Source organism: Callithrix jacchus, chromosome 19, assembly GCF_049354715.1.
Source record: "Callithrix jacchus isolate 240 chromosome 19, calJac240_pri, whole genome shotgun sequence".
NCBI classification, from domain to species: domain Eukaryota; kingdom Metazoa; phylum Chordata; class Mammalia; order Primates; family Cebidae; genus Callithrix; species Callithrix jacchus.
Genome location: NC_133520.1, coordinates 14,682,167 through 14,703,321, shown reverse-complemented (window position 1 = coordinate 14,703,321; position 21,155 = coordinate 14,682,167). Strand labels below are relative to the sequence as shown.

Here is a 21,155-nt window from a genome sequence, read left to right as displayed (position 1 = left end):
GTTATATCATTTATCCCTCTTCCAATTATTATGTTAAAACTAGAGCCAAGGTTATTGTAGCATATTTTTACATGTTATTAGAATGCTGATGCTCACTATTACCATTAAATGCCCCCCTTGCCTAGTTCTTAGAATAGCACTGTTTAGCAGAAATAAAATGTGAGCTACATAATTAATTTTAAATCTAAGAGCCACATTTTAAAGTACCAAAAAGTAAAATTAGTTTGTTTGTTTTTTTTTGAGACAGAGTCTCACTCTGTCACCAAGCTGGAGTGCAGTGGCGTGATCTCAGCTCACTGCAACTTCCGCCTCCTGGGTTCAAGCAATTCTCCTGCCTCAGCCTCTTGAGTAGCTGGGACTACCTGTGTGTGCCACCACGCCTAGCTCATTTTTGCATTTTTAGTGGAGACAGGGTTTCACCATGCTGGCCAAGATGGTCTCGATCTCTTGACCTTGTGATCGGCCTACCTTGGCCTCCCAAAGTGATGGGATTACAGGTTTGACCACGGCGCCCAGCCAAAGTGAAATTACTTTTAATAAATATTATTTGAAACATGTTCAAAATATCATTGCAACCTGTATTCAAACATAAATAGAATATTTTAGTTTTCTCATACTATGTCTTCAAAATCTGATGTGTTTTTACACTTACTGTGCATTTCAGTTCAAAATAGCCACATTTCATGTGCTCCATAACCACATGTGGCTACCATATTGGACAGCACAACCTTAAATTAATCGTAGCTGTTTCAAGGAATTGAAAGACTTTGCTATTTTAACTCAATATGAGATCACAGTTTTATATATATCTATATCTACACCTCTATCTAGAGAGAGAGGGGGAGAGAGAGAGAAACTCACTCTGTCACCCAGGCTGGAATGCAGTGGTATGTTAATAGCTCACTGCAGCCTTGTTTTCCAGGGCTCAAGGGATCCTCCTGCCTCAGACTTCCAAGTAGCTGGGACTACAGGCATGCTTCACCATGCCTGGCTAATTTTTTATTCTTTTGTAAAGATGGGATCTCACTATGTTGCCCAGGCTTGTCCTGAACTCCTGAGCTCATGTGACCCTCCATCTTAGCCTCCTAGCGTTAGGACTATAGTTGTGAGCTACCAAGCCTGGCCCCAGTTTCCAAAAATTAAAGTCAACCAAAAATGGAAGAAGCAGACCTACAAAAGGGTCATGGCAGTGTCACGGAAGTGTCATGGCAGAGGCTGGACGGCTTATGTGGTGTCTTGCAAAGAAGGCAGCCATACTGAGTGCTTCCTTCCTATTCCAGGCACTGTGATACTGTTGACAACTATGAAAAACTAACTGTTTGAATCCTCCCAACAACTTGTAGATATGGCTACTATTACCATCTCCATTTTACAGATGAGAAAACTGAGGCACAGAGTACTTCAGTAGCTATCTAAGATTACACAGTTTGTAAATAGCAGAGCCAGGATTCAAACTCAGTTTGGTCCAAGCTCACATTCCTAGCCACTAAATGCTGCTGTGTTTCCATGTACTTCTTTTTTAAACCGTGAGAATTATTCATAAGGCAACATTGTTTTAGCTCTTTTTCCCTTAATCTAGGCTAGTTATTTTCTTGTTTTCTTTTTTGTCTTGAGATGGAGTGTCGCACTGTTGCCCAGGCTGATGTGCAGTAGCACGACCTCTGCTCGCTGCAACTTCTGCCTCCCAGTTCAAGGGGTTCTCCTGCTCAGCCTCCCCAGTAGCTGGGATTACAGGTGCCCACCATCAAGCCCGGCTAATTTTTGTATTTTTAGTATAGATGGGGTTTCACCATCTTGGTCAGGCTGGTCTTGAACTCCTGACCTCGTGATCCACCCGCCTCAGCCTCCAAAAGTGCTGGGATTACAGGCATGAGCCATAGCGCCCAGCCGGCTAGTTATTTTCAAACTGAGATAGGGCTCTAGAAATCCCATCTCCTCTGTAAAAGGCCCAGCTCCATTTTACACAACCACGTTCTGCCAAAGATTTGGAGAAAAAATGATCAGAATTCTGATTTTCTGAGCTTCCTATATTTCTGGAATGTCTTTCTTGATAGAGTTCCCAAGCCGCAACTTATCCCTAATTTTTTCCTCATCTTTAAAACAACTGAAAACGCATTTTTCCTAAGCAGTTCATCTTTTTACCTTTTGCCAGGTTTACAGTTGTGCTCACTGGCATCTCTGTTCTTGTCCCTCCCCTCTGATCCTCGCTCTTTTCCACTTATTTTTTGAGACAGAGTCTCACTCTGTCGCCCAGGCTGGAGTGCAGTGGGACAACCTCAATCTCATCTCACTGCAACCTCCACCTCCCAGATTCAAGCGATTCTCCTGCCTGTGTAGCTGAGATTACAGTCAAGTGCCACCACACCCAGCTAACTTTTGTATTTTCAGTAGAGACAGGGTTTCACCATGTTGGCCAGGCTGGTCTCGTACTCCTGACCTTAGGCGATCTGCCCACCTCGGCCTCCCAAAGTGCTGGCATTATGGGCGTGAGCCACCACGCCCACCTGATCTCCACTCTTTTCTACTACTGAGTTTTTCACCTAACATGCAAGGTAACCATGTCATGGTCCTCCTTGAAGTCCTTTGATGACCTTATACTTCACAGCAGTGTTTTATTCCCCAAATAGTTCAAAAGTGTATTTTCTAGAAGGCTAAGGTAACTGTGAAACACTTACTGGAACACCGTTTTCTTTCTTTTACTATAGAATTGAGGAGAGTGTTTCCCAAAGCATTTTACCACACTCCCTGCTCCCCCACTACACATCTCTGGGAACTGGAACAGGGGTGTCAGCCTGCCAGAGTTTGAACCGGCCTCACGACTTGCCAGCCCAGTGACTATGGGCAGGTCACCCTATGCTATGGCCTTCCCATCTGTAAGACAGAACAGCAAGAGTAGGAACACGTCAACGACTTCTTATGAGAACTACCTGAGCTGATATATGGAAACTGCTCAGCACAGTATATACATCAAAAGGTGGTAATTATCGTTTGTAACTTATTTTAGGAACACTATCCTATAGATCTAGTTAAATCTCCCTAGGGAGACAGCAAACGGTTCAAAGGTCGGTCCTGCCTCTCCCTCCTTTACTCTCCTTCCCTTCAATGACCCATTTCTCTCTCTCTATCTCTCACACACACACACACACACACACACACACAGAGAGAGAGGGAGGGAGGGAGGGAGAGGGAGAGGGAGAGAGAGAGAGAGAGAGAGAGAGAGAGAGAGAGAGAGAGAGAGAGAGAGAGAGAGATATCAGTGCAAACTGAACTCTGCCTTTCCCTGAAAATTCCATGTTCTTTCCTGTTTCTGCACCTCAGCACCAGCTATTCCCTTTGCTTTGTTTCTCTAGGAACAAAGACCCTGTCTGGTTTCTGGGAGCAGAGACCCCATCACATTCAGCTTTCCCAGAGAATGACTGTTTGCTGACAATAAGAAGGCGGCCTGGGTCCTTCTGAATGCCACGTTAAAGAGCAGCATGTCACATTTGTCAAACCTACAGCTGTACAACACCAAAAGTAAACCCTAATGTAAACTCTGGACTCTGGGTGATAATGATGTGTCAATGTAGGTCCAACAATCATATGTGGCACTCCACATCCACAACAAATGTGGCACTCTGGGGGTGAAGGTGACAGTGGGGAGGATGTACATGCATGGGGCCAGGAGTATACGGAAATTCTCTGTATCTCTCAATTTTACTGTAAACCTAAAATTGCTCTAAGAAATCAAAGTCTTAAAAATAAAGTCTATTAAAAAATTATAAAGTTTAGTGGCAAAACAATTAATGTAAATAAAAAATTTAATCAAAAAAGGTTTAATCTACCATACATACTTTCCTAAAATAAAGCTATTACAAAATTTATGATATAGCTAAACTACTTGTAAATGACAAAGCCAAATATCCACCATAATCTAGTTTCCAAGTCTTCATAAAGATGAAACATGTTGAGCTGGGCACAGTGGCTCACACCTATAATCCTAGTACTTTGGGAGACTAAGGCAGAAGGATTGCTTGAGCCCAGGAGTTTAAGACCAGCCTAGGAAACAGAGTGAGATCTCATCTCTACAAAAAATGTATAAATTTGCTGGGTATGGTGGCATGTGCCTAAAGTCTCAGCTACTTGGGAGGCTGAGGTGGGATGATCACTTGAGCCCAGGAAACTGAGGCTGTAGTGAGTCATGATCATACCACTGCACTCCTGTCTGGGCAATAGAGCAAGATCCTGCCTTAATGGAAAAAAAAAAAAGATTAAATATATTTTGGCTGGGTGGGTGACTCACACCTGTAATCCCAGCACTTCAGGAGACCAAGGCAGAAAGATCACTCAAGCCTAGGATGTAGAGGCTGAACCAGCCATGATCATGCCACTGTACTCCATCTTGTGCAGCAGAGTTAGGCCCCAACACCCCTTCCAAAAAAGACTCAACTTTTTGTTATACCTCAGATTGGTTGTCACCTTCTCCTCTAAACCAGTATCGGCTCTATTTGAAACCTAATCCAAATACAAATCCAAGGTATAAGGAGCAGACCCTGTGTTCACCTCCTTGTACTTCCGCTTTTGGGTGGAGGATGCATTCTTCCTTAAGATGTGTTTGTGCCAAGGAAGAACAAAGTATCAGATTACTCTGTTGGATCCTTCAATTCAGGAGTATCTAGAGGGTTGATTCTCAAAAGGGCACAACTTCAATGTTACCTGTCATGGAACGAAAGCATAAAATTGATAAAGAACGTGATTTGGTCAAATGTGGATGCACCCATTAGGGCATGTCAAAATAAAGTCAGCACTAAAGGCAAACCCCACCTCAGCAACGGAATGTCAATCACACTATGGCACACACTTGGCACTGCACTGCTTCATTCTTTGTGACAAGGTAGTTGTGGGGCGAACCAGGGTTGACTTTTGCCTTCTTGATGAGAAAAACAATAGTCTGTTGAGAGCCATTATTACCTTACACATCTCCAGACACACCTCACCATTCATTATAAACTCTAGCTCGACCCGGTGATTCGGAGGGATACCTTCTCAGCCCCAAGAATGGTGGCTGCTCTTTCAGATCCTTGAATCTTTGATAATCCAGTTCCCCACACTGCAGATGACATGGCCCCCTTTTCTTTTTCTTTTTTTTTTGACACGGCCTTCTTTTCTACCTGCTGGACTTGTACATACCCTTCAAGTTTTGGTTCAGACTGAAGGCTTTGTTCATCTTCCATCAACTCTTTCTGTTTGTTTCACCAGCAAGACTGCAGTGTTCGCCTGTAATCCAAGCACTTTGGAGGCCAAGGCAGGCGGATCACCTGAGGTCAGGAGTTCAAGACCAGCCTGACCAACATGGTGAAACCCCGTCTTTAAAAAAAAAAAAAAAGACTGCAGTGTTCAGTGGGCTGGAATGCGCACTACACAACGCTAAGAACAGCCATCGTCTTTTGGGCCTACCCCTGCACTCTATTTTAGCTCGGATGACCTTCAACATTAACTGTTCATTTAAAGGCTAGCCTCCCCTACTGCTCTGTACATGTCTTGAAAGTAAAACTGTACCTTATTTATTGTCATTTCACCAAGTTCTAAAAGCATGCCTGGCACAAGATAGTTGTTCAATATTTTCTTTAACAAAAAAAGTTGGGTTTTTAAAAAATAGTTTAAGACTCTCAAATTTGAAAAAATTACAAATTATTAGACACAGCACTATACATTTTCCATACAGAACTCTTTTAATATTTACAACAGCCCTATGAAGTAAGCATTATTACTCCCATTTTATAGGTGAGAAACTTATCCCCCGAAAGATTCAGTAACTTTTCCATTGTCACCCAAATAATAAATGACAGAACTGTAAACTGAACCCAAGGCCAAGACTCCAATGCCTATAATACTTGTAACTATGTACCGACATGCCACACTGTCCCGATGCATATGAGGAATAATTACTTGCTCTAATTTGAGTGACTAGAAGTATTTAAAAGTAAAAATACTGCAAATATTTGTAAGTAGTATAAAATTAAATTTTCTATAAAAACTTAGACAAGTCTCTTGCCCAGCCAATCTACAGTATTAAAGTTTTCCCTGTATGCCCATGCACTTACGCACGTGTGTGTTTAAATGTGTGCACCCTAATGTGTCGCCAATGAGAAAAAGAGAGCCAGCTTCCAATCAACAAGATGAGAATATTTCACACATTTATTCTATTGTGGCAGTTACCAAGCTACTACTGATACATACCTCCACTGTCCAAGACAGCCCCCTGCACAGAGAAACATACCTAAGAGGAATACCTGCTCACTGAAACCGCAGTATAAACACAGAGAACAGCAGGAAACAGATGCATTTTGGGTGAAACAGTTTCCCAGAGAAGAACAGTCACAGCCAGCCTGTGGAAGACATCAAGGGGAGAGGAAGACCCTCCCGAGCCCCAATTCCTTTGTAAGCTGGTGGAGAGAGGCCACATGAAATCACTTCCAACAGTGATTGCCATCCCTCTTGTGTCATTGAGGTCCTGGGCAGTGCTGTCACATGGACTCTCCAAGAGCCCCAGGACCTAGGACAATGACACACATCTTTTCCTTGCTCTCAGGAATGTCTGAGCGTCAGCGCTTGCAGTCATTCCTCATTGGCAACCACTAAACGGTACCACCTTCTCCACTGGACAATATGTCAGAAGGCTCTCAAGACACAGATGCTGCAGTGGAGATTGCTCACAAAAGTCTCTTGTCCTGAATGTCTCCGCGACTGAAAAATGAAGGGCTTGGCTGTCATAAACAGCATATTGTTCTGAGAGTCCCTTGTAAAGAGTGACAGCATGGCCGTCTAAGTGGTCAGCCCTGCATCTGCTTAAAAGCCATCTCACAGACAGTGCGAAGAGCTGTGAGAATTCTTAAAAGGAACAAAAAGCCTCACTGGTCATGCTCACTCTAAATGTTTTTTCTTTTTGTTATTTTTTTTAAGAGGAAAATATAGAAACAACCAAAAAAAAAGCAGCTGCATGCATCTGTATGTGGGTGTCTTTCTCCTTGATGTGCAGCCAGAACACCAAAATACCAGCTACCCACTCAATTGTTTTAAAGAGAGAAAATTACTCTGGTGGGGAGAGTCTCTCATTTTCAACTCCCCTCAAACCTCCTCGCCAGCTGAAATAAAAGAGAGCCTTCCATGCCATGCAGCTCTAGGCAGTGTTGACATCAGTACAAGTCTCCCCAACCACTGGTAGGTAAGATCACATCCATGCTAAGAATAACAGATTTTTATCTATCTATCTATCTATCTATCTATCTATCTATCTATCTATCTATCTATCTATCTATCTGTTTATTTTGGAGAAGGAGTTTCGCTCTTGTTACCCAGGCTGGAGCGCAATGGTGCGATCTCGGCTCACCGCCGCCTCTGCCTCCTTGGGTTCAGGCAATTCTCCTGCCTCAGCCTCCTACTCTGGGATTACAGGCACGTGCCACCGGGCACAGCTAATTTTTTGTATTTTTAGTAGAGACGGGGTGTCACCATGTTGACCAGGATGGTCTCGATATCTGGACCTCGTGATCCACCCGCCTCGGCCTCCCAAAGTGCTGGGATTACAGGCTTGAGCCACTGTGCCCGGCCACAGGATTCTTATGAACACATGGTCACTTAGGTCAAAAAACATGACAGATGCTGGGCCAGGTGCGGCGCTCACGCCTGTAATCCCAGCACTTTGGGAGGCCGAGGCGGGTGGATCACGAGGTCAAGAGATCGAGACCATCCTGGTCAACATGGTGAAACCCCATCTCTACTCAAAATACAAAAAATTAGCTGGGCATGGTGGTGTGTGCCTGTAATCCCAGCTACTCAGGAGGCCGAGGCAGGAGAATTGCCTGAACCCAGGAGACGGAGGTTGCGTTGAGCTGAGATTGCGCCATTGCACTCCAGCCTGGGTAAGAGCGAAAGTCCATCTCAAAAAAAAATAAAACATGACAGATGCCAAGAAACAGATGGCTGGTCCCTTTGGTGAGCTCTCTTTCACATACCCAACACACATGCACGCGTGTGTACACATGCCCCTCTTACCTCTCGCAGCTCCAGCCTCTGGGCCACAGCCTCCAGGCATTCTTGCCCTGTGCTTTCCACCGACAGCGTGCACTCAATAACATTGCTGTCCAGCAGGCGAATCCGTGTAACAAAGCAGTTCTTGCTCAGGACGTTGTAGCGCCGTGTCCGGCGGAGCTTCAGACCAAAAGGCATGGCTATGTGGTCCTCGGGTGCCGCCCTCCTATCCTGGCGCACACGCCCCTGAGATGGCCTTAGCAGTTTCGTGACTGGAAAATTACACTATCACCTGTGCTCCTCCGCGTAGGGAAAAGGGTGTCCATGCCCAGTGTGGCCCTCTGGAAGATAGCTGCAAGTGAAAAGAAACGCCACGGTCATGCTCTGGAAGAGATCTGCCGATGGTACCGTATTCCACACACAGAGAAGCACACACCCGTCCCCCAACTGATCAACATCCAGATTTGACAAGCTGCAAGCTCTGGAGCTCCTATGTGCCCCGGCAGAGCCTGTGCCCTATGCCATCCTAGAAGGATGATATCATAAAAGCCACTTTATAGTTGAAGAAACGAAGGTCCAAAGGGATTAGAGAACTCATTCCTGGTGTAAACGGCAAAGCCAGAATTTACACCAGTGTCTATGCAACGTCGGTTCGCATGCTTTTCTCACTATGCAATAGTGTCCACTCAAGAACATGCTAGGAGACTGGGCATGGTGGCTCATACCTGTAATCCCAGCATTTTGGAAGGCTAAGGTGAGATGGTTACTTAAGCCCAGGAGTCCAAGACCAGCCTGGGCAACAGGCATGATGGTGTGTGTCTGTAGTCCGAGCTACTTGGGAGGCTGGAGGGTCAAGGCTGCAGTTACCCATGATCGTGCCACTGTACTCCAGCTTGGGAAACAGTGTAAGATTCTGTCTCAAAGAAAATTTTTTTAAAACCCACTAGGAGTAGAACTTGAACACTGGTATCTTGTTTTTTTAAACTTCTAAATATATTATCTCATTCCAATCTCACGAACAACACTATGGTGTCTACTTTACAGATGAAAAAAGTGAGGTTTAATGATGTAAGTGCTGCACTGAACTTAAAATTTGATCTTGTTTCCCCTCATTCTTTGCAACACTGTCTCTTTACTTTTATTAACATTATTTATTTTTATTTTCATGTCTTATGTTTTAACTTTATTATTTACTTAGAACGAATGATAAAAAGTGGTGGGATATGCATTTAATATGGTCAGCTACTTCCTTCTTTTTTTTAAGACAGTCTCGCCTTGTTGTCCGGACTGGAGTGCGGTGGCACAATCTCTGCTCACAGCAACCTCCGCCCTCTGGGTTCAAGTGATTCTCCTGCCTCGGCTTCCCAGGCAGCTGGGATTACAGGCACCTGCGACCATATCAGGCTAATTTTTTGTATGTTTAGTAGAGATGGGGTTTCAACATATTGGCCAGGTTAGTCTTGAACTCCTGACCTCAGGTGATCCACACACCTTGGCCTCCCAAAGTGCTGGGATTACAAGAGTAAGCCACAGCGCCTGGCCAGCTACTTCTACTTTTTTTTTTAATTGAAAAATACAAATTCTTCAAAGTACTTAAAAATTACAACTCTTTGTCCATTTTTCAACAAATATTTAGACAGATGTGGGGAACCACCCTACGATCATCTTGTTCCTTTACAAAATGCTTGATGCAAAACTCCTGTAACCAAATGACAGATAATTTAACTTACCATTACAGTGACAAGACTTACTGGCATCCTGATATCCCACCAAATGAAAATGATGACATTATTGCTACGGACAACACAGAATAAAACAACAACAAAAGTAACCTTACCATTCCACCCTGGGCCAGCAGTCTTGCTGGGAGGCTCATTAAACTTGTCTTTCAAAGAAGCCAGAAATGTCCAGAAAGCTTTTCTGTCCAAATGTTCTGTTCTCCATTAAGCTCAACAGACTATCTCTTGCTCATCTGATTGTTTTGTTAACTTGATTCCCTAACTCAGGCAGATCCACTCAGGATTTACTCTCTTCATCCATATGCTGACACAGAATTACCCCCTAAGCCCCAAGACACTTGGATATACAAATAGGAAGAGCTACTACTTGTAGGCGCTCTCAGTTAATAAATAAAATGGCTTCAATATTTATAAACCACTCCCTGCTGGTACTCATGCCTCACGGAGGTTGTCAGGGTATAACCCTACAACACAGCAAAACACACTCCCCAGCCTCCAGAGCAGGTCTTTGACACTTGCCGTGGGCACATTCCTTAACATGACAGGTATATGTTTTATGATGCCTTAAAATACATATGCTAGAAGCTCTGGCTTGGTAAAATACATTAACGTTTCTGCATCACTTTATGTTGGCAGAGTATCATGTTTACCTCTAAGGTAAGCCAATCTGATCTTTCGATAGGTACAGAAAAGAATATGAAATGACCCTCCCACCCCCCACCTCAAGAAAAACAGCGGGCGAGGAGCCAAAATTCAAATATTCAAATATAGAGCCCTTAGGTGTTTACTAGTCATGAATTCCCCTCAACTTATTAAAGCACAGAACAGAAGAGGCCAAGATTCAATTCCTGCATTAACCAGAAAGCCTCAAACAGAAAAATATTTGCTTTGTGGGCACAAGCCACATTTTTAACCCTGAGCCAGGCAGTTTACATTCGGGTGTGTGTCTCACTGCAAACACCTCTGAAAGAATGTGGCTGGCTTCATACGCATTTATCCCAGGAAAAACAATCTCTGCTACATATTCCATGGAACATCATTTGCAATGCGTAACTAGTGAAATAAAAAGCAAACTTTAAATAACGTGTACAGATGATCGCAGTTTTATGAAACACAAAAACACACAAACAGGAAAGAATGTAAGTTTGGCCAAATTATCATCTCAGAGCTACTTGATGTTAAATAGAATTCCAACCTTATATATTTCTAAATTGTTCTAGCATCTCACAACTGCCTTTTATTATTTTTGCAAATAAAGATTATTTCAAAGTACATTATCTACTGAAAATGGTGTATCAGGGATAATGGCTTTCATGGCTAGCAGATAATCTGGCAATATATCTCTTAGAAAATACATATTTTCATTTCTAAAAGACTTTAAAAATCTTCAGTTGACAAAAATACTTGCAAGATATGGTATCAATATAAGAAAACTGGTCTGATCCTTTTAAAAGTCAATGTCATGAAACAAAAATTGAGCATGAGGAGGGGAAGCAGTACAGGCTGCTATAGAGCAAAAGAGATTTAGAAATTATTAAAACAAAATGCTGTGTGTCAACCCTGATTAAATCCAGGTTTGAGGCCGGGCGCAGTGGCTCAAGCCTGTAATCCCAGCACTTTGGGAGGCCGAGGCAGATGGATCACGAGGTCAAGAGATTGAGACCATCCTGGTCAACGTGGTGAAACCCCGTCTCTACTAAAAATACAAAAAATTAGCTGGGCATGGTGGTGCGTGCCTGTAATCCCAGCTACTCAGGAGGCTGAGGCAGGAGAATTGCCTGAACCCAGGAGGCGGAGGTTGCGGTGAGCCGAGATTGCGCCATTGCACTCCAGCCTGGGTAACAAGAGCGAAACTCTGTCTCAAAAAAAAAATTTAAAAATCCAGGTTTGAAAAAAAAATAGCTGTAAAAGATACAGATCATTAGGGAAGTTTGAAATAGAAAATAGAAATTAGGTGATATTAATGTTATCTTATTAATTTTCTTCAGATTTTGATAGAATTGTGGTTATGTAGGAGAAGAGATAGTAGAATTGTGTTAAGAGATGCCAGTGGATGTATCGGGGTAAAAATGTCATGATCCCTGTAACTTACTTTCCAAAAGGTTTTTTGAAAAACCAACAAGTACAGCTGGGCTGTAATCCTAGCACTTTGGGAGGCTGAGGCAGGTGGATCACCTGAGGTCAAGAGTTCGAGACCAGCCTGGCCAACATGTTGAAACCCCATCTCTAATAAAAATACAGAAATTAGGTCTCAAAATGGAGGTAAAACCACCGCTCGGTCGCCCCCAGCCCGACTCCGGCCGTCTCCGTCGCCGCCAGGGGGAGGAGGGCCATGATCCAAAGGAACCAGAGCAGTTGAGAAAACTGTTTATTGGTGGTCTGAGCTTTGAAACTACAGATGATAGTTTAAGAGAACATTTTGAGAAATGGGGCACACTTACAGACTGTGTGGTAATGAGAGATCCCCAAACCAAACGTTCCAGGGGCTTTGGTTTTGTGACTTATTCTTGTGTTGAAGAGGTGGATGCAGCAATGTGTGCTCGACCACACAAGGTTGATGGGTGTGTAGTGGAACCAAAGAGAGCTGTTTCTAGAGAGGATTCTGTAAAGCCTGGTGCCCATCTAACAGTGAAGAAAATTTTTGTTGGTGGTATTAAAGAAGATACGGAAGAGTATAATTTGAGAGACTACTTTGAAAAGTATGGCAAGATTGAAACCATAGAAGTTATGGAAGACAGGCAGAGTGGAAAAAAGAGAGGATTTGCTTTTGTAACTTTCGATGATCATGATACAGTTGATAAAATTGTTGTTCAGAAATACCACACTATTAATGGGTATAATTGTGAAGTGAAAAAGGCCCTTTCTAAATAAGAGATGCAGTCTGCTGGATCACAGAGAGGTCGTGGATGTGGATCTGGCAATTTTATGGGTCGCGGAGGAAACTTTGGAGGTGGTGGAGGTAATTTTGGCTGTGGCGGAAACTTCGGTGGAAGAGGAGGTTATGGTGGTGGAGGTGGTGGCAGCAGAGGTAGTTATGGAGGAGGTGATGGTGGATATAATGGATTTGGTGATGGTGGCAACTATGGCGGTGGTCCTGGTTATAGTAGTAGAGGGGGCTATGGTGGTGGTGGACCAGGATATGGAAACCAAGGTGATGGATATGGTGGCGGTGGTGGAGGATATGATGGTTACAACGAAGGAGGAAATTTTGGTGGTGGTAACTATGGTGGTGGTGGGAACTATAATGATTTTGGAAATTATAGTGGACAACAGCAATCAAATTATGGACCCATGAAAGGGGGCAGTTTTGGTGGAAGAAGCTCAGGCAGTCCCTATGGTGGTGGTTATGGATCTGGTGGTCGAAGTGGTGGATATGGTAGCAGAAGGTTCTAAAAGCAGCAGAAAAGGGCTACAGTTCTTAGCAGGAGAGAGAGCGAGGAGTTGTAGGGAAAGCTGCAGGTTACTTTGAGACAGTCGTCCCAAATGCATTAGAGGACCTGTAAGACTCTGCCACAGAAGGAGCGATGATCCCTAGTCAGAAAAGTTACTGCAGCTTCAACAGGAAACCCTTCTTGTTCAGGACTGTCACAGCCTCAGTTTGCAAAAAGTGCAGCTATTGATGAATGCAATGTAGTGTCAATTAGATGTACATTCCTGAGGTCTTTTATCTGTTGTAGCTTTGTCTTTTTCTTTTTCTTTTCATTACATCAGGTATATTGCCCTGTAAATTGTGGTAGTGGTACCAGGAATAAAAAATTAAGGAATTTTTAACTTTTCAAAAAAATTAAAAATAAAAAATACAGAAATTAGTTGGGTGTGGTGGCGCATGCCTGTAATTCCAGCTACTCTGAAGCAGGGAAATCTCTTGAACCCAGGAGGCAGAGGTTGCAGTGAGCCGAGATGGTGCCGTTGCATTCCAGCTTGGGCAACAGAACAAAAACTCCGTCTCAAAAAAAAAAAAAAAAAAGAAAAACCAACACATGCACCATACACACATAAGCACATCTATAAATTCAGAGTTGAAACAACTATACAAAATGTTAACAACTGTTGAATCTAACTGAGTATACAGATACTCACCGTACTGTTCTTTTAGGTTTTCTATACACCGAAAAGTTTTCGTAATCGAAAGTTAAAAAGATAATCCTCAGTGCAGGTAGTAAACATGCTCATACCTAATCACCGCTGAATTTAAATGCTGCTGCCTCTTTCTGTGGACTTCTCTGATCCTTAACATCACAGGCAACCTTTTCTGTCTGAAGTCCCGCAGCCATTGTGTTTATTTTAATATACTAATCTAGCTTATGTTAAAAAATATCAGCACACTTGGACACTAAATGCCCTCAGAGGTAGAAACACATTTTTTTTTTTTTACTGCATTTTAGGTTTTGGGGTACATGTGAAGAACATGCAAGATTGTTGCATAGGTACACACGTGGCAGTGTGATTTGCTGCCTTCCTCCCCTTCACCTATATCTGGCATTTCTCCCCATGCTATCTCTCCCCAACTCCCCACCCCCCATTGTCCCTCCCCCATTCCCCCCAACAGACCCCAGTGTGTAGGGCTCCCCTCCCTGTGTCCATGTGTTCTCATTGTTCATCACCCACCTATGAGTGAGAATATGCGGTATTTCATTTTTTGTTCTTGTGTCAGTTTGCTGAGAATGACGTTCTCCAGGTTCATCCATGTCCCTACAAAGGACATGAACTCATCATTTTTGAAGACTGCATAATATTCCATGGTGTATATGTGCCACATCTTCCCTGTCCAGTCTATCATCGATGGGCATTTGGGTTGGTTCCAGGTCTTTGCTATTGTAAACAGTGCTGCAATGAACATTCGTGTGCATGTGTCCTTATAGTAGAACGATGTATAATCCTTTGGATATATACCCAGTAATGGGATTGCTGGGTCAAATGGAATTTCTATTTCTAGGGCCTTGAGGAATCGCCACACTGTCTTCCACAATGGTTTTACACTCCCACCAGCAGTGTAAAAGTGAGAAACACATTTTCTTTTCATCCCTAAAACACACATCATTTACCTACATTAAAAGCTCTGGGTGAGATTATCACCCAGAACTTGGCAAAGCTACAGAGCTGTGCTTCTGAAAAGGACTTTCAGGCACTCATTTAAGATACCTCTTACCTTTAGGAGAGGCTACACCTAAATTATCCCAGGTAAACAATCCTCTTGACACTAACCTATAACAATAGGATAAGAGAAGATCTCTTAGTTTCTTTCATTTCAACATTTTCATAGTCTATGAATTTATCCACTACTTTTAAGCTCTCAAAGAAGCCATAGCACCTATGCCAAGATACCATCTTTTAACATCCGCACAGGCGTCGAGCTCCTCCTCAACATAACCCAGCTCCCTGTTATATTTTATGCCCAATAGGAATACCTCTGCTTTGTAATTAGAGTAGGGAGCATCTTTTAACCATCCACACAGGCGTCGAGCTCCTCCTCAACATAACCCAGCTCCTTGTTATATTTTATGCCCAATAGGAATACCTCTGCTTTGTAATTAGAGTAGGGATTTAAATATCCATTATAAAGTGGACTTGATGTGAAATTCACCCTAAGCATCTCCTTTCTGTTAAACAGTCGGGTTCCTAGAACCTTTCCAACTTTCCCCATGTGGCTCTCCAGGTCTCCATCATACTCATTTTGTCACACATACATTATAAAACCTAGAACTAAATGCCACATGCTCATAGAACGATCACATGTTTAGACACTTTAGATTTTCCTAATAAAAACTGTTTTACAAACAGTTAACTTTACAGAGCCCTCATTCTATTTATTGTAACTTTTTTTTTTTTTAAGAGAAAGCTTCTTTAAAAATAAAAAGTCAGAGTCAGCCCTAATGGAAACTATGGAATTTGGGTACTAGTGATGTATCAATATAGGTTCAATAATTATTGCAACCAAGGAACCACTTTGGTGGGGGATGGTGATAGTGGGGGAGCATGGGGAAAGGTGGGGGCATATGGGAAATCTTTAAGATGTCCTTTCAATTTTGCTGTGAACCTAAAAGTGCTCCCAAAAAATCAAGTCTATTTTCAAAAATAAACAAAAATAGGTTACTTAATAGTTTTATTGATCTATTCTTTAAGAACATATCTAATAAATACTGTTAACCTGCAACTCTTGCTGACACTCAGTCATAGAAATTAAAGAAGCTATACATATGTGGGAGGCCGAAGTGGGAGGGTCACTTGAGTCCAGGAATTCAAAACCAGCCTGGGCAAAATAGCGAGACTTAGACTCTACAAAAAATAAAAACAATAGCTGGACGTGGCTGTGCACAACTGTAGTCTCAGCTATTCAGGAGGCTGAGGCAGGAGGATCACTTGAGCCCAGGAATTTGAGGCTGTAATGAGCTACAATCATGCCACTGTGCTCCAGCTGGGCAACAGAGCAACAAGACCTTGTTTCTAAGTAAAATCAATAAATAGAGATCACAAAGCTAACAATGCTGACTCCTAATTTTTTTTCAATACTGTGATTTTTTTTTTCTAATTTCAAAACAATCTTCTAACCCTCTTTTTCCTAGGAGCATCTTATAAAGAAAAGTAGCCTGAGACGCTACTGGGGTGACAGTTACACTAAAAGCCCAGACTTCACTGCTATGCAATATAGCCAAGTACAAAGAACTGCACTTGGCCAGGCACGGTGGCTCAGGCCTGCAATCCCAACACTTTGGGAGGCCGAGATGGGTGGATCACTTGAGGTCAGGAGATCAGGACCAGCCTGGCCAACATGGTGAAACCCCATCGCTACTAAAACTACAAAAATTAGCTGGGCGTGGTGTTGCATGCCTGTAATCCCAGCTACTTGGGAGGCTGAGGCAAGAGAATTGCTTGAACCCAGGAGGCAGAGGTTGCAGTGAGCCAAGATCACGCCACTGTACTCCAGCCTGGGTAACAAGAACAAAATTTCATCTCAAAAAAGAAAAACTGCACTTGAACCCCCGAGAGATCTATTTTTCTTTAAAAAGACTTAGACTTTCACCCTTTCGTGATGAAAGTAATTCAGAATACAAAGTACAGGGGAGTGACAGGGAAGGCACAGTAAACCCTCTGAACTCTTCAGCTTCCAGGGTCTTCATCTCAGTAAAGCACTGGAAACTGAAAACTAAAGACTAAAGACAGGGAAAAATCTTCACTTGACTGTAGTTGAGCTGAGGGGTTCTAAGAACCAAAGTTTACTATTAGGGAGAGGAACATGCACCAACTTTCATGCAAGTCCTGGCTTTAACCAGAGACGGACAGAATGAATAGCAAGGTGCTTATCCTCTCTCAGCCTCAGTTTACTCACCTATGAAGATAATACCTACCCCACCTATTTGTGAGAAGTAAATGAGAAAATAGTTCTAGTGAGCACTCAGGAAGTGTGGGCAAGTTCTCTTCCTATTCTTTTCATAGTTTCAGAGGTTGCTAGGTTTGCTCAAAGCATGGCCAAGCAGTTGTGCAAAGAGAAAACTGAGGACCTGACCACCTACTGTAGAGAGTCTTTTAAAAAGTTAAAAATGAAGCTGGGAGGTAGGATGGCAAAGCAAAGCATAGAGTTTAACATGAAGCTATGACAATCCCATGGAAAAACTGACCACGTGGAATGCTGAATCACGCATTCTCTTAGTCCAACCACTGCTCCCTGGTTATCCCACACACTCAGACACCTGAAGCATAAAGGAGAGAATCTCAGACTATATCTCCTCTGAAGACCCCTGGGTGGGAAGATGCTGGGTGGGAAGAAGATTTCTTTTTCCAGCCAATAGCATGTCTATCATCCAGTGTTGCCAATTGTCCTTTATTCCCCAGAAGAAATTGATATGAAATTCCCTTGGTCTTCTAAAATCCATGAAGCTGTGTCTCTACAGCTCCTGGTGTATCACAGAGTCCCTCACCTTACAATCACTCCCTTATGTGTCTTAGCTCCCCAATCAGTCCTGAAGGGAAACACCTGTGTTGGATTCAGCTTTGTGGCCTTCTAAAATCATAACATGGATTTTTATACATGGCAGGAAGTAAAATAAATATCACTGATATGGTATGAATATATGCCCTCACCAAATCTCATTTTGAATTACAATCCCCAATTCACCCAGAGGTGGGGCCTGGTGGGAGGTGTTCAGGTCATAGGAGTGATCCCTTCTGGCTTGGTGCTGTCCTCAGGATACTGAGTTCTCCAGAGATCCAGCTGTTGTAAAGTGTGGCTCCTCCCACCCCGCTCTCTCTTGCTCCCTCCTCTCCTGAAATGAGCGATGCCTGCTCCCCTCCATCACCTGCTGCCATGATTGAAAGCTCCCTGAGGCCCTCACCAGAAGCAGAGCAGATGCTGGTTCCATGCTTCCTGTAGAGCCTGCAGAACTGTGAGCCAATTCAACCTCTTTTCTTGTAAGTTACCTGGTTTCAGGTATTTCTTCATAGCCATGCAAGAACAGACTAACATAGTCATTACGAAGAAAGAATGACTCCTGAGATCAGTGGCTTTTTGACACTAAGGCAGGGCAGGAGACTCCAGCGTGACCTCAGTGACTCTTCAAATCATTTAAGGAATCTGGAGCCTTAGATGGCTCTGACTTTTGGATTCTTAAGAGAGGATTAAGCTACAGAGAAAAGGGATGAGAGTGAGTTATTCCACTTACTTGTGCTTTTTCAGGGGAAAAAACTGAACTTGGGTTTCCAAAAGAACATTCCTGCCACCCAAGTTTTCCTTTTCCAGACCGTGATCCACCTTACACTGGGGTATTCTCACAGACAGAGATGGCACATCCAGGCAAGTTCCTTGCAACAAAGACAACGGAATACTGAGCTGATAAAAAGTGTTTCAGTGTGACCAGGCTTACTGAAAGCAATTTGTTGGGATATTTGCTCTGTAAACACCACATTTTAAAGGTCTTTTATAGAATAGGCTACAGTGGAAGAGAACATACAGAAAGCCTTCAGCCACTTCTAAAGTTCACTTCTGAGTCATCAATCAGCTTCCCAAGCTCTGAAGCGTAAGTTTCCATCTTTACCTATGAACTCTCGATTTCTAGTATTTTGTTCTCTCATTTTTTAATTTAAAAAAAATCTTCAAAGTTAAAAACATAAAGCAAAGAAAGACAGCTTTCTCACAATTTAGACAAGGTCATTTGGCAGAGCAAATAAATCTTTAAATATGAGGGGCAAGACGAGGAGAGATCTTTCACAAACATCAACCAAATACACTGTATTCCTCTTTATTAAATTACCTGCACAGTCTGTAGTCTTTTATTGAATTACCTGCACAGGCAAATGAAAGACAGAAATTCACATCCAAATCCTAAACACGGTCATCGCACTTTCTTTCTAGTCTCCATGCTATGCTATGTATACTTAACTCTTTATTTTTTTCTTAAAGATAAGTTCTGAAAACACCAAAAGAAGCTACCTGCTATTCAATTGCATCCTATATTTACCAACAGTCTTTGGAATTTCTCCAGCATTCCATATGACGACAACCCCCAAGCGCCTCTTGCAGAGCTATGTCATCTTGGTCAGGGTGTAAGAAAGGCAAAACCGATGCAACTGGTCTGCCCTGTGTATAAACCTGCATAGGGCACAGATCGGTTTTGATAAGTACTAGGTCATTTTCCTAGGAAAAGGCTTAAAAAAAAGGGATGAGGTGGGAGAGGATGGGAAAGAAAAGAATACTGAAAATGTCCACCCTTATTTTTCTTTAAAGAAGGGCAGAAAGGAAATTAGCTTTGTTCAGTGCAAATTAGATTATTAGTTTCTTCTGTCGATCAGTTTTAGAGCTATACAGTACCAAATGATATCCATACATCAAATTACTCTTAGCCAAGTAAAGTTTTTCTGCAAGGTTTAAAACACAAGCCCCTAACTTTAGTTGCTAATGAAAATAAAAACAACAAATAATTTAAAAGGCACATTTTAAGATTCTATTACTTCCCTCCTAACTCACTTTCAGCCAGTGGTGAGATGGAAACTTGTTCTAAAACACATTTTCCATCTTTCTTACGCACTAACCACGTAAATGACCTTTCAAGCCTTTCAAAAACTGTATGTGAAATTGGAAGAGAAAGATTCCTGCTGTGTTATAATTCATCAGCCATACCCCATCTACGAAAGGTGGCTACACAGCAACCCCATCTATGTAGAATGAAGCCAAAAACCAAGAAATAGAGCCAAAACATCCTTTGAGCAGTTAAATATCACCAAATCCTTAATTCCAACATCATACACTTTGCTCAGCAAATGAAAGAACACCCTCAGTTCATTTACTCTAACTTTAAGTGCTGTTCTTTACAAGTTCCTTGATCTTACGTCTTAGCCCTTAACAGATTTTAAAGAGAAGGGGATGTTATGACAGACATGAGACAAAAAATGGCAACAAGGGAGGTGACAAATGATTAAAGTACACATTCCACAGTGTCCAAAACATCCTGTAGTAAAGAGGAGCAATTAAATAGTATCCAGCATAATCTGCTTAAAAAGGAAGAAAATAAATACATTTTTAAAGAAGTCCCATCCACAGTGATTAAAAAGCCTCCATAACCCGGAAGCACTTTCCCCAAAGAGGTCATTCTCTACCTTGTCCTTCTCTAACACTCCCTGTGAACTCCTGGGATGGCGTGGGGGTGGCTTCAGGAGGCAATCTTCTAGGAGAATAAGTTAGTTCAAAAAAGCTCCCTGGGTTATTGTTACAAAGATCATTTCTCCACCCCCTGCTTTGAGGATTACTATCTTGAGATTTCCAGAGACATTATTTTCCTACAGGAAGCAACTTACAACTTGCAAGTTTTCATTTTTGACCCCAGTGAAACTTTCCTCCGAAGGCATTCTAAGTGCATCTTGAATACTTATGGATAAAATAATGTTGTCTGTGATTTGCTTAAAAAAATCATGGGCTGTGGGAACTGGGTGGGGGTGCAGATGACACACTGCCATGAGTTGACAGTCCTTGCAGGTGGGAGACAGGTATGTCAGGGGTCTCACCATTCTTCTACAGCTTTGTATGTGTCTAAAATTTCCATAATCATAAGCTGGGGTTTGTAAAATTAAAACAATTATTAGATGATGATACTTTTTGCTCTCATTCTTTTTGTTTTTTGAGACAGAGTCTCACTCTGTCACCACTGCACAGGCTGGAGTGCAGTGGCATGATCTCAGCTCATTGCAACCTCCATCTCCCAGGTTCAAGCAATTGTCCTCCCTCAGCCTCAGGAGTAGCTAGGATTACAGGTGCATGCCGCCATGCCTGGCTAGTTTTTGTATTTTTAATAGAGATGGGGGTTTCACCACATTGGTCAGGCTGCTCTCCAATTCCTGACCACAGGTGATCCACCCGCCTCGAACTCTCAAAGTGCTGGATTAGAGACGTGCAGACGTGAGCCACTGCACTGGGACTTA

The 21,155-nt window shown here is 42.6% G+C and overlaps 1 protein-coding gene and 1 pseudogene across 3 annotated transcripts in view; one reads left to right on the top strand and one right to left on the bottom strand.

Annotated features, from left to right (window-relative positions):
* PTPN14 (protein tyrosine phosphatase non-receptor type 14) overlaps positions 1-21,155 on the bottom strand; it is a 198,260-nt gene that overhangs the window by 107,613 nt on the left and 69,492 nt on the right. For 2 of the 3 annotated variants that reach the window (XM_002760523.7, XM_035281338.3), the window contains exon 2: positions 8,035-8,362. The exons of the other annotated variant lie outside the window; for it this stretch is intronic. In XM_002760523.7, the coding sequence (XP_002760569.1) occupies positions 8,035-8,208 (174 nt within the window). In that variant the 5' untranslated portion in view covers positions 8,209-8,362. The remainder of the gene's footprint in view (positions 1-8,034; positions 8,363-21,155) is intronic. 3 annotated transcript variants of the gene reach the window in all.
* Positions 11,997-13,213, top strand: LOC144580354 (heterogeneous nuclear ribonucleoprotein A3 pseudogene; annotated as a pseudogene).